Raw genomic sequence first — 13,799 nt, 5'->3', positions numbered from 1 at the left:
TGTCATTTTCACAAAAAAATTCATTTTTGAGGACATTTTTGGTTGTGTTTTAGTGCTTTTTATGTATGATTTTATACTATGTAGGATTTGAACCATAGTTCTCACGTTTGCAAGATAAATTATGGAAGAAAATTTTTTTAATTCCCAAATTGATAGTATTATTTTCAATTTAGATTTATTGTAATTTTTTTGAAATAGTTACAACACGAAATATGTTTTCCGGTTTAATATCAAATAATACAACTCATAAATTCGTTTTAAGATCAATGTTAAATAGTAGTAAACTTAATAAGACCGTGTCATTCGAATAATATTATAATTAGGTAAATTACCATCATGTAATTATATAATATATTATGCCAGTATAATCATTTACATACGCGTATAAAGAAAATTAAAGTTCTCATAATATGTAAATTATTCTTTTAATGACTTATCGCTTTAAAGCAAAAGTTTAAAAAGCGCTTAGACTTAAATAAATTATTTTATCTCGGCATGGTATATGTATATGTTACGGTAAAAGATGAATATTGGTGAATGTCGTCATTCTCCGGTGAATGACGTCTTTTACCAAAATGATTCGATTATGTAGGTAAATGATGTAAAAAACCAGATTTTAAATTCAAATGTACATCTTTCACCGGTCATTGATGTTATTTACCAAAACTAGTGGTAAAAGATGATAAATCTCAAATAATACACTGATTTTTTTACTATAGGTACTATTTATAATAATGATTTATTGTTAAAATAAAAAAATAATAAAATAATAAAATACGTGCATATTACAAATTATTTATTTGTACAATTTTGGTGACTATGAACTTTTGAACTGCACAACATTTCCACTGCATTGCAAGCACATTTTTTAGTACCACAACCAGTTTTGCAGTTGCATCGATTAAATCCTTGATGACCAGCTATTCCATGTCCTGCTGCTTCTTTTAATGTTATTTCCCTGTCTTTAATTTTTTTCATGGCTTCATCTAGCTCTAGAAATTTTTCTTTACATGGAGAAATTTGTGCTCGTGTATATTTGTGTTTCAACACCCCATATTCTGTCATTTCTGTCATTTCTGTCACAAATTTTTACAAATAATATTATAAAACACACATTCGTAGCAAATACGACTCGCTATAATATACCCGTCGATACTAACTAATAAACTAAAAGATTATCTCACATTATTACTCGGGTTATCGACATTATTGCTAGTTGGGATTTTCGTTTATAAAAGTATTAAACATCATTCTCCAATTAAACTGGTGATTGATGACAATAACCGGAGAATGTCTGCATTTACAACGTTTACCAATTTTTAGGTAAATTATGTCATTTACCGGGGAATGACGTCTTTTACCACGTTTACATCATTCACCGTAACATATATATATAAATTACTTAAAACGTTCAAGAATAGTATACCATTTTATTTATTGTTTCAATCAATGTTCAATTATTATTGACGAATAAAAAAATTGTTCGTGATTAATAGGGCATTGAACAAAAAACAACAAATATAATACATTAGAAACTATTATAATTTAATAGGCGTAACTACGTAAATATATTGGTCTCAGGATATCATGAAAAAGTGCCATGTGCTTGGAATTTCTCGTGTTTTCGACCTTTAAGATCTTCAAATAATATTACCAACGATATTATTAACGAAAACTATAGTATTATACCATAGTACAAGATTCAGTAAGCTTACGAGTGTGTGACCACTATAATATTATGTTGTACGTCAAAAGTTAAAATATTAAATCTTATCGTTATTCGATGTATTTTTTTTTTCGAAATAACTTTATTAACATATTCATATAACTATCCAGAATACGTACTGGCATAGGCTAATTAATCTTAAAAATTATAACTCAATAAACAAAATATTTTATCCAAACAGGCAATAGAAAAATACTTTTAAAAGGAAATTTAGAATAGATATTATAGTATATGGTTTAATTGAGTATATTCTTTACGCTTTAAAGCAATAGTTAAATGGGAACAAAATGATTCTAAAAACGTTACATTTATTTACGTATAGTGGAGTGTAAAATTAATAAATTATGTCACAAAACGGCCTATAAAGGGTAAACATAAAGATTATTTCGGCCTGCATTGAAATCGTTCAGTGATTGCAATTTATTCTTTTCGTTATGCTAGGAAAAAAGGTAAACATTTTGCAAACATTAAACAAACAAGAAAATGCGAATATCGAAGAAATTCTGTTTTATAATACTGTTAACGGAAAAATAGTACAACTTATTTGGGTTATGGTGACTTTCTTTTTGTCCTCCAGGACTTGTCCAATACCGTCCTGGAGTCTGCAGTTTTCGACGGGCTTTCCTCGATGGTAGCCGATCGTACACCCGATCCAGTGTTCGAATCTTTCGTGATCTTTTCGTCGTTCTGAATTCGAAGAAATTCCTAGAAAACGTATTCGAGAAAACCAATTGAAAACTGATTGAAAACTAACCACTATTGCGCGTATACGTATCGATCTCCTCGACGGAAGTAAAGAAGTAAGAGTTAGTATTTCGTCGCATTCGTACGGTCCGTGAACAACAGTTCGAGTCGTTCGTGTGCTCTTCGAAGAGGTAGAGAAATACCGAAAACCCGTTGAACAACAGTCCGCGTGTCGGTTACATCGAATCATATCACGTGATTTATCATCCGGAAGACGGTAAACGTATCGCGAGCCCACTCGGAAATAAGGAGGAGGGGGGGGGGACGTTCATACTACTGGTCGATTCGTTCTCGGTCGGGGAGGAAACGCGCGACGGAAAATCGACCCCGTCGTCGGACCGTCCACGCGAGTACCTGAAAGTGCGCGTGCACCGCGTCGTCGAGCTCCGAACACTCGGCCACGGTCCGGTCCAGGTGCGCGCGGGCACGGACGAAGCCGTCGTGCGCCGCGACCGCCTCCGCGTCCGCGCGCCACGTGCTCAGTACCGCGAGCCTCTCCGCGTCCGGCACGGTCACGTTCGCGTCCCGGTCGTACCGCTCGTTACCCGCGGCCGCGCGACGTTCCCCTGACGGCAAACATAAACCGTGTTAAACCGAAACCGACCGCGATCGGAAAACGCATACTTCGCAACCGGTCCACGGCATCACGGCTACGCGTCAGCTCGTCCTGCGCGTCCAACGCGCGCCCCAACGCGGCCTCCAACGACCTGAAATCACCACGCGCGCCACGATGACAAAACCGTGTCGCGGTCGAGTTGTACGCACGAAAATAATTTTAAAAAACATTAAAACGGATCGCCTAAATCAGGTGCCCGACTTTTTACGACCTCGCCCGAAGTCCAGATCAACCGATCGCTAGCCCGTGCAAAAAAAACCAATTATCGAACCGTGTGCATTCACGCTGTCGGACTGTTACGACTTCGTTGGTTTTATGGGATTTTTAGAGTCGTATCGAGCGCGTGGTGTACACGTTTCAGTACATTACATTAATTGCTGTACCTATGCAACGCCACAGAAATTCGGTAAAGGATGTTTTACAACATATTCCATGCGTCGCGATCGACGACGATGGCGACCACGTGATTGTACGGAAAAATTTCAAAATTTCTAAATATCTCGCAGGTTTCTCGTTCCCATATTATAAATCGTAGTGTTGTTCAGGTAACATTTACTTTAGGTGACTCGAAACCGATATTTAGTCGTTTTTCACACGAACGACTAATTTCGATTTTGGAGGAGAAGGAGTGTCATGTGAATTTCGGAATTAGTCCTTGCGAAATCATACAAAACACGTGCTAAATATTTGCATAATATTTTTTTTAAATTTATTACAGGAGAGGGAGGGAGCTAGCAACAAATCCGTTAATATTTTTTCAATTGCTAGTTAGCAATAACTCGTATATTGAAACGATAATTATTTCGAAAACAGAATTAATACTGGGGCCTGAAATCTATTCGAAATCGATCGGACCAAATTGTTTAACTGGAATAAACTTTTGTATTGAGCGCAGTACACGAATGCCAAAAATGCCAAACATTATTTAATTCAATTTAGTTTAAAAGTTGAAGATATACGAGTAGATCTAAAAAAAAATTGGCCGTATGGATCTCAAGTATTTTTCGTGCTGATATTAATACTGTCATGACAATCGTTATCAATACATCAATCGTATACAAAAAGAACAAAAATTGGCTAGTTTTTACCAATGTGTTTTGCACGCGTGAAACACGAATACAGCACGGTTTCGGATCCTTTTTAGTGAAAAACAAAAAACAAAGAACAAGCTCGGAAAAACGTCCGAAGTATACGCGTCGTTGCGCTGATATGACCCGATGAGCTCGATTTTATTACGGTCGGCCGGAACAACACGCGTGTCGCCTACGTACTACGGATGAAAATACGACACATTACGTTGTCCGATGCATGCGTGATAGGCGTGTGTAGTGTACGAATATTATCATTTTATCAACACGTGCGTTCCGGACGTGATCGGAGTGAAATATCCAGATATGCCCGCGCAAGTGGTGAAACAACGAATCGTTCTCGTAGTCGTAAAAGTTGAACGATAATAATTATCATATCGTGGGCGTTCCGCCGGGATCCGACCCCGAAAGTTGAAAAACTTTCGACGAGAGGTAAGTTTACGAAGACTGTGAACCGCAGGCGAGTTCGCCTAGAATATTCCGCGACCCGGCTTACGGGCGGCGACGATGTATATTATTACAGGTACACGCGCGGCTTTGCGCAAGTGCGTTTCGTCGAAAATCCTTCTCTCTGCCCGCCTTCAGCGACCGACCTGTGATTGTCTAGGATCGCGGCTGAAATCCTTTCTCGTTTCTGGACGACCTCCGGATTAGCCGCTAAGAACGCGTTCCAATAATTTTTCCGTTCGTCCGTCGGCGCATCGTCGTCGCACCACTGTACCGCCAGCAGCATTTTGTTAACTATTCGTTTTGTGTTTTCCACCTGAAAATCGTTTGCGATACGTGCACGAAAACAACATCGTTAAACGCATATGTCATGTTACTCAAGTGGCGCCTATCAAATAAATGACGACGAAATGGTTGAGTGATACAAATTCGACTTGAGTGAACAACGCATGAATTATGTTCTAGTTATGATTATATTTTTATTTATACTCGTGTAATTCATCGATCTTTTTCAAATTATTATCATTCAATACGTAAAAAATCATCGATTCAAACTTTCGAAGAAGATCTAACTTGGGGGTCTAACGACCCCCCCACAGGTAATATCCACTCAAATTAATTACCTATATTCACTGCGGGCAGTGCTGGTTACATCATATCATGTCACGTAATAATAAATCGCCGCCGGCTTCACCGGTCGCCGTTGTAAATAAAACAGATAAGAACACACCGATAACACCAATTAAAATAGTAAATCACAACACCGTTCTAAAAACAGCCAATGCAAGCTTATCCCAATACGATAACGCAAATGACGGAAATAATTACGACACCGACTGGATAACAGTCGAATCCAAATCACCAAATGTATACAAAAAACAAAAAACCTCTACTAGCTTATCTCCCAAACAAAATCAATCAGCCGCAACCCATCTCAAACCACTAAATAATTATACCGTGCTAAAACCTCTTGATGACGATAAGAATAGTATGGAAACTGATCAACCAAATATTAATTTATCCGAAACCGAAAACCATGTTCCACCTCCCATATTTATTAAATCAAGTTTAAATTATAATGGTTTTTGTAACGCGATAAAAACCGCAATTGGTTCTAATGATTTTAACTGCAAAAGTAATCTAAATGAATTAAAACTTCAAACATTCACTCCTGACGGGTACAGAAATGTAATACACTTATTAAAAGAAAAAAACGTTAATTTTCATACTTATCAACTTCAACAAGAAAAACCATTCCGTGTGGTTATCCGTAATTTGCACCACACTACTGATATAAATTACATAAAAGATGAACTTAAAGTGCATGGTTATACAGCAGTCCAAGTAGTCAATGTTCTTCAATGGCAAACAAAAAAGCCACTTCCTCTTTTCTTTGTCGATCTGTAACCTGACCAACACAACTCCGAAATTTTCAAGTTATCTGCTATCTGTTTTACAAAAATTAGAGTGGAAGAACCTCGTCCCCGTCAACATCTAATACAATGCCAACGTTGCCAAAATTTCGGTCACACGAAAACATATTGCAATCACCAACCACGCTGTGTTAAATGCAGTGATTCTCATTTGACTGAAAATTGTCAAAAACCAATTGATCATCCATCCAAATGTGTTCTCTGTGAAGGCCAGCATCCTGCCAGTTACCGTGGCTGTCCATTTTACCAAGACATTCAATCCAAACGCAAATCCTTTCTTACAACAAAAGCGAAGACTAGTCAAAATAATACAAATTTAAAAAATAATGTACAAGAACCCACTGGTAATACTTCTAATTATGAAAACCCAAATAAACCAAATAATACACGCAAAACTTATTCCAAAGTCACTCAAAATCTACATACTAATAATCAACCTCAACAAAACAATAATGATTTAAATTTAACGAATCAACTAAGCTCATTTATAAGTGAGCTTAAATCTATTATAAACCCACTAATCACACTTCTTACTACAGTAATAAACAAAGTTCTCCTAAAAAATGATTAACATTCATAAAACCGCTTCTAAACTAACAATACTTCTGTGGAACGCAAATGGTGTATCCCAACACAAAAATGAATTGCAAAATTTACTCTATGAAAAAAAAATTCATATAGCCCTCATTACCGAAACTCATTTCACACAAAAAACAAACTTTAACATTCCCGGTTACTCCTTATACAAAACTGACCATCCTGACGGTTCTGCCCATGCAGGCACCGCAATACTTATTTCTTCTGATATACAACACCACGAACTACTAGGCTTTCAAGAACCTCATATACAAGCAACAATTATTTCCATACAAATTAAAAATGTACCAATAAAAATTGCCTCTGTCTACTGCCCACCCCGTTATAAAATTGACTTCGAGGACTTCAATAGGTTTTTTCAACTACTAGGCCATTCATTCTTAGCGGGTGGTGACTTCAACTCCAAACACACTCTTTGGGGAAGCAGAGCGTCCAACCAAAGGGGTTCTACTCTCCACAGATCCTTAATCAAAAACCACCTATCATTTATTTCCCCACCGAACCCTACATACTGGCCAACTCATGTGAATAGATTGCCCGAAACTCTTGATTTCTTTATTTCCAAAATACCCAATCATATAAATACCTACATCGAAAATATCTGTGATCTATCAAGTGACCACTCTCCCATACTTTTATCTATAACTGGTGACGTGTTATTAAACTCAAGACCTTCTATAACTAATGGACCTATTGACTGGGACAAATTCAAATTAAATTTGGACCAAAATATTAATCTAAAAGTAGCACTGAAATCCCATTCTGACGTAGACAATGCTGCAAAAGATATCGTTCAAAAAATCCAACAAGCAGCCATCAAAGCCACATCACCTATTAACCCTCACATCATAAATTCTTCCAAAAGCCTACCTGCCGACATAAAACAGCTAATAATAAATAAACGTCATGCTCGAGCAAAATGGCAAAATTCAAGATTGCCTAGTCATAAAAAAAATTTTAATTTTTTAACAAATCTTTTAAAATATGAACTTCATATGCATAAATCTGAACAGTTTCAATTATATATTAAATCTATGCAACCAAATAACGGCTCTCTTTGGAAAGCAACCAAAAGGCTCACCAGGCATAGAGAAAAAATCCCACCTCTCCGACAAGAAAACGGTCTACTAGCAATTACCGATAAAGACAAAGCAAACATTTTTGCTTCTCAATTAGCCGAAACATTTCAACCCCATTCGTGCACCATTCCCGAAAACGATTCATTAGTCGAAATTCAACAATTTCTATCAGCTCCATTACCTATGTCGCTACCTGCAAAACCCATTTCCCCTGGAGAAATTCAGTCTTTAATTAAAAAATTACCTCCCGGTAAGGCACCCGGAAATGATCTCATTACAAACAAAATCGTAAAAAATCTCTCTCTCAAAACTCTAACATTGCTCACCTACATATATAACTCCATGCTAAGATTGTCTCACTTCCCAAATATCTGGAAATTTGCTGTCATTATACTTATACCTAAACCAAATAAACCTAAACATTTATCTTCATCATACCGTCCCATAAGTTTACTTCCAGTTCTTGGTAAACTTTTCGAAAAAGCTCTCCTCAAAAGACTACGTCCCATCCTTCAAAAAAACCAAATCATACCAAACAATCAGTTTGGATTTCGAAATAGACATTCAACAATTCATCAAGTTCATCGTCTTACTGACGAAATTTCAACTGCTCTCGAAAACAAAGAATACTGCTCCGGACTTTTTTAGATATTGCCCAAGCATTCGATAAAGTCTGGCACGACGGCCTATTATACAAATTAAAACTCTCCCAATGCCAATGCCAAAAAATATGCCAGCTCCCTACTATCTTATTATTAAATCTTATCTACAAAATCGTTCATTTGTCGTACGACAGGGTAACGATATCTCATCTACTCACTCAATATACGCTGGAGTCCCTCAGGGTAATGATTTATCCCCTGATCTATATAATATATTTACAGCTGACATCCCCCAATCTAATAACACCCTTCTTGCAACATACGCTGATGACACCGCTATTCTTTCCTCCAGTTCAAATCCTAACCTAGTTTCAACTGCACTTCAGGATCATGCAAATAAAATCGACGAATGGGCCAAAAAATGGAAAGTTAAAATAAATACAGATAAATCTGTGCAAGTTACTTTCACATTAAAAAAATCTCCCCCGTGAGTGCCCTCAATTATTCATGAATAACGTTCTCATCCCTGTCCGAAATGAAATAAAGTACTTAGGCATAACACTTGATAAACGACTGACTTGGGGTCCCCACCTAAAAGAAAAAAGAAAAGCAGCGAACAATAGACTTCATCTCCTCCGACCACTCCTCAACTCCAAAATACCACTCCAAAACAAACTTATTATATATAAGTCAATTATAAGACTAGTCTGGTCTTATGGAATAGCAATCTGGGGTCCTGCCATGCCCTCAAACATTAGGCCAATTCAGGCTTTTCAATCAATTGCACTTCGGCTAATAACCTAAGCCCCATGGTACGTTTCAAACTTATCCTTACATAATGATTTAAAAATAACAACTACCACTGAACTAGCAAAAAACATGTACAAACGTTTCCACCAAAATCTAAACACACATAGCAATACTCTAATATCAGACATGTCCACCATCACCCTCCCAAAAAACCCACCACGCAGACTAAAGCGTAAATGGTGTAGAGACCTATTAAATTAGTATTGGAGGTGTTACCATTGGGTTTCATCCTCAACACGATATTCATGCTACTTTATTCTATGTAAATATATCAAATTTGCTTATTGTTATTATTGTATACAGATTGTAAATTGTCTTTCTTAATAAAAAAAAAAAAAAGTTATGATTATGTTTCTGTATAAACTAGTTGAATTTTTCGTTTTCATTTATTTTTATTTTGATACTTGTGTAATAATTTGAAACTCAAGCAAACCTTTAGATAATGTTATCATCGATATGTAGATGCACATCAACTATTAACCGTCACTTACTATTCTAAAAACCCTGTGTAGAATATTAATATGGCTATCGTGTGTTTACCGTCTGATTGGCCTCGTCCTTGTCTATTGGCAAACTCTTCAACGGAAAACGACCTGAAAAATATTGTAATTTACATTATTATTATACAATTTATTTTTTATCGAAATAGTAACTGTTCTAATTAGGGATGGGTGTGAAATCGGAATATTTGAATTGAATAATAATAATAATAATAACTTTATTTTGATTGTTGGGTTTACTTTATACTTCTATGACTTACAGTGATACCATGACTGAACACGCAATTACCTTATCTTTACTCAATCTTTGAATGGTTATTAAAAACAATTTTCTGAAGATAAGTTGAATTTGTACTACAATACAAAAATGATACAATAATAATTGCTATCGATGAAATTATTTACACGGACAAGCTTTTTTACAATTATCAAATAAAAATTATCTTTAAGTATTAAAAAGCATCATGTGGAGATAAATTGTAGGAATAGTATTTGTAATTAAACAGAAAAATTAAATTGAATAATCCGGATAGTTCAGATAATCCATGAAATCCGGATATGCCCATCACCAGTTCAAATTTAAAGTAATAAAATATCTTCCTGTCGATGCCGGGTAATTCAGCTTATATATTATAGTAAAAATAAATCGTTACACACAACTTATTTGTTTTGATAAATATTATTTTTTATTGTAACCCCTTTCCACTGACGCGTCTATTCAGTTCAAATACATCGTTACATTAATCATTGCGGCTGTGCATTGTTGTATCATGAGATTCAGTGCGATTTGTTAAATAATACTATATTCGGAGAAACAAACAGAGCGCATATTATTCTGTTACCGGCGCCACTCAAATAGTACATTAATAATAAAATAAAAAAAGTATAAAGTTATTTATACACTTAGTTCCAATACGTTTACTGACATAAACTACAATAGCAACTACAATACTATTTTACCAAGTGATCATATATTATGTAGCTGGCAAAACTGATGATTTATAAATAAGCCAAATCTGTGTGGGCAAATACTTCATAAATATACAGTTCAATTAACAAGATCATAATCTCGACTAAACTTCGTTAATAGTCCAGGAAAAGTAATATCTATAAAGCATTCAGTTATTAATGACCAATTCGTTAATCTTGACCATCGTTGTAAAGAATACGGTGTTAATCTTGTTGAAGAGGTATTTTTTTTTTTTTTTTTGGTCTTTCTGGCTTATTTTCCGGAAATCGTGCTTTTCCCGGGTAACGACCCATAGATGAACATGCCATATCGGTTGTAATAATCGAATGATCGCTTTCAACATGCGTATATATGGCGACCGCTGTTACTGCTGCTACAATGGTTAACGAACCTTGCGGTCCGTACGGTGCACTATGAACGCACTTTCTAACGGTTATGTGCGACGGCGTGTGCAGTGGGCTGTATTATAAACGAGGTGACGAACATTCAGCAGTCACTCGATAATAAGAGGTCTATCGTTGGGCAATCATCGGTACACGAAACGAAATCGATAAACTAATAATATTAAGGCGGATTTACCCGAGACGTGAGCTACGATCGTACTTCAATATCTAGTGAGTTATGACTCGCGAGTGTGGTTTAAAAAAGCATCACACGAATCGCAAAGGTGTTTACACGTGAACGCGATCATCGTTCAGTAAAATGGAATCGTAAGAAGCGGAAGCGTTCTATTGTACACCACCACCGAGCTTTCACCACTGAAATATCCAACACGGTTTGATATTGTACGAACCAACCGTGACAGGTTCGTGAATGACAATTCCATTGCCGTGAAACACGAATTGATTGTTTACACAAACCCCGTAAGCGACGCTTTCGTGAGCCATGATCGTGGCTCACGTCTCGTGCAAACCCGGCTTTACACAATATACCGAACATGCCGAGCATAGGCACACGCGTAGGTACATATGGCTCTAAGACTTCGTCATTGACGTCGTTTCGATTTCATGGTCGAGCAACGGTCCAAGTTTGAAATTTCTAATTCCGTTCAACCGCACGCACATACGTAACAATATTATAATACGCACACGTATCTGGTCTCCGAGCGAGAATAATTATTTTGAATAACGTTTTCCGGGTCAAGGTGACGCGATTCAAGTTGAACGAGACGCGCATAACAATATATAATGTATTAACATCGTTTCTGCGGGACACGAGCAATTACAATTGTTCAGTGTTTGAATAAATTCCATAAAGTTGAACGTAATTTTGTATTTTAACGATTTATGTGTATATGCGTACGTATGTACATATTTAAAAACATCGAGGTTATGGGATTCAATGTTTTTAATTTTCATTAATGTTAATCTGTTCGTAGAATTTAGTAAAAAAAAAATTAAAAATTATACAATGTAACAAATTATCATTATGATTTAGTATGTTTTTTTAACGCTCAAATTTAAAATCAAAACGTTAATTTAACTTCAAAGTATCCACTGATTCAATAAGCCTTGTAAACTCGTATACTTCAAAGAAAAAAAGACTTAATTATTTATTCGATTCACGTCCAAGAATACTTTATAAATTTACGAATAAAACTTTTTCAGACATTTTATGTAACAAAATAATTAAAAAAAAAAAAAAAAAAATTACATTCGATTTATTCAAAATTTTAAAAATTACACATACTTAAAATAAAGATAAAATTAATTAACAATGATATTCTATAACTATCTCGTATATTATAAAACTTACTTTAGTTAACAATGAAATTTAAAAAAAAATAAATATTTATAAAGTATCTGATCACTATATTCTTATTTTAATTTCCATTGATTAAGACGGCTGTTAGAATAGAATATCCATCTGGCAGTAATTCGAATTAAAAGTTATACTGTTTTGAGTTAGAAATATACTCATAACTTATGAGTCATAAGCTAACACGAGGAGTGCCGATTGTGTCCCTCTCTCCCCCGTAATTTTGTACATTTTTCCCAATAATGTAAGTCTAAAAATATGGGATCGGTATTTTTATGTCGCTCAAATAAAATGTAGTTAATTCTAAAATATTTGGTAAAAAATAAATGGTGTTTTATTATGGAAAAAAAAGTAAATTTTCTAAATTTTCATGCAAAAACTTATTCCGATAATAAATAGTTATTATTGGTTACAAAAGTACAAATCATGAATAATTGAAGCTGAGAAAAATATACGAGATTAATATTCATATTCATACGAGATACGTATTCTTGGGACATATACCACGATATTAAAAAAAAATTATATAAAAAGTTATATTTATTTAAATATTTGTACATTATGGTTTATTAAATTTATTAACACGTTTTGTTAAGATAAGGCCCAAAAGTATTGTAGGCACCTCTGAATTACAGATTTGCACACGCCTATGCTCGTAAGTATGCATTTTGTTCTCTCGTTCGATACAATTATCCTACCACAACGTACTTACTTCTTTTGATTTTAAACATTTCAAACGTCGTTTATTTAAACACAAATTCTGCCCACGGATTGAATAAAAATAAAAAATTATCGATTCATATAATTTTTTTTAAATATATAAAAAATTATTTCCGATTATTGTCACGTAATCCTATGCATTTTTTGAGAATTGTCAAACACTACAGTTTACATAATATTAATAAACAGTCATTTTATATTCATTCACCATGCAGTAGTTTTAATAAGTGCATTTAAAACCTCAAAATATTCGTGTGAATAATAATTTTTAACAATACTCAGATCATATTATAGAGTAATCACATAAAAAAAAAAAAAACAAATTATGCAATACTGGAAGTGATCGAAGAAGAACGATAACTAATTGACAAGTCCGTCATTGGGCATAGCGGTAGTTGCAACCATAGTCATTACTTAAGAAAAGCAAAATATAAACACAATAATATAGTAAAATAGGATTAAAATTTCTTTGTTGAAATGGTGTAACAATATTCAGCAAACGACATAAATTTTTAGCAAAACAACGTTTTCGTAGACTCGTCGGTCAATGTAAACGGAGGAGGAGGGTGAATAGCACCCTAGTTTTGTAACATTCTACTCGTGTTTCTTTTCCGACTAAAACTAATGCAACCAATATTTTGCGATAGTATTATAGTTTTCTACATACACACACACACACACACACACACACTAAATTATATAATATTGC

The 13,799-nt window shown here is 34.9% G+C and overlaps 2 protein-coding genes across 2 annotated transcripts; both read right to left on the bottom strand.

The window, feature by feature from the left end:
• Positions 1–792: 792 nt before the first annotated feature.
• LOC112686720 lies at positions 793–1,074 on the bottom strand. Its single transcript, XM_025559132.1, has one exon. It carries the CDS (start codon positions 1,072–1,074, stop codon positions 793–795), a length of 282 nt encoding a protein of 93 aa, XP_025414917.1.
• A 1,160-nt stretch (positions 1,075–2,234) lies between these two features.
• LOC112686719 lies at positions 2,235–2,848 on the bottom strand. Its single transcript, XM_025559130.1, has 2 exons — positions 2,498–2,848; positions 2,235–2,431 (listed from the first exon to the last, which is right to left on the bottom strand). Exons 1-2 carry the CDS (start codon positions 2,658–2,660, stop codon positions 2,235–2,237), a joined length of 360 nt encoding a protein of 119 aa, XP_025414915.1. The 5' UTR covers positions 2,661–2,848.
• Positions 2,849–13,799: the final 10,951 nt, after the last annotated feature.

Source organism: Sipha flava, unplaced genomic scaffold (genome assembly GCF_003268045.1).
Source record: "Sipha flava isolate LNK unplaced genomic scaffold, YSA_version1 323_pilon_pilon, whole genome shotgun sequence".
Taxonomy (NCBI): domain Eukaryota; kingdom Metazoa; phylum Arthropoda; class Insecta; order Hemiptera; family Aphididae; genus Sipha; species Sipha flava.
Note: the sequence above shows the minus strand (reverse complement) of the source record. Positions and strands in the feature narration are given on the sequence as shown.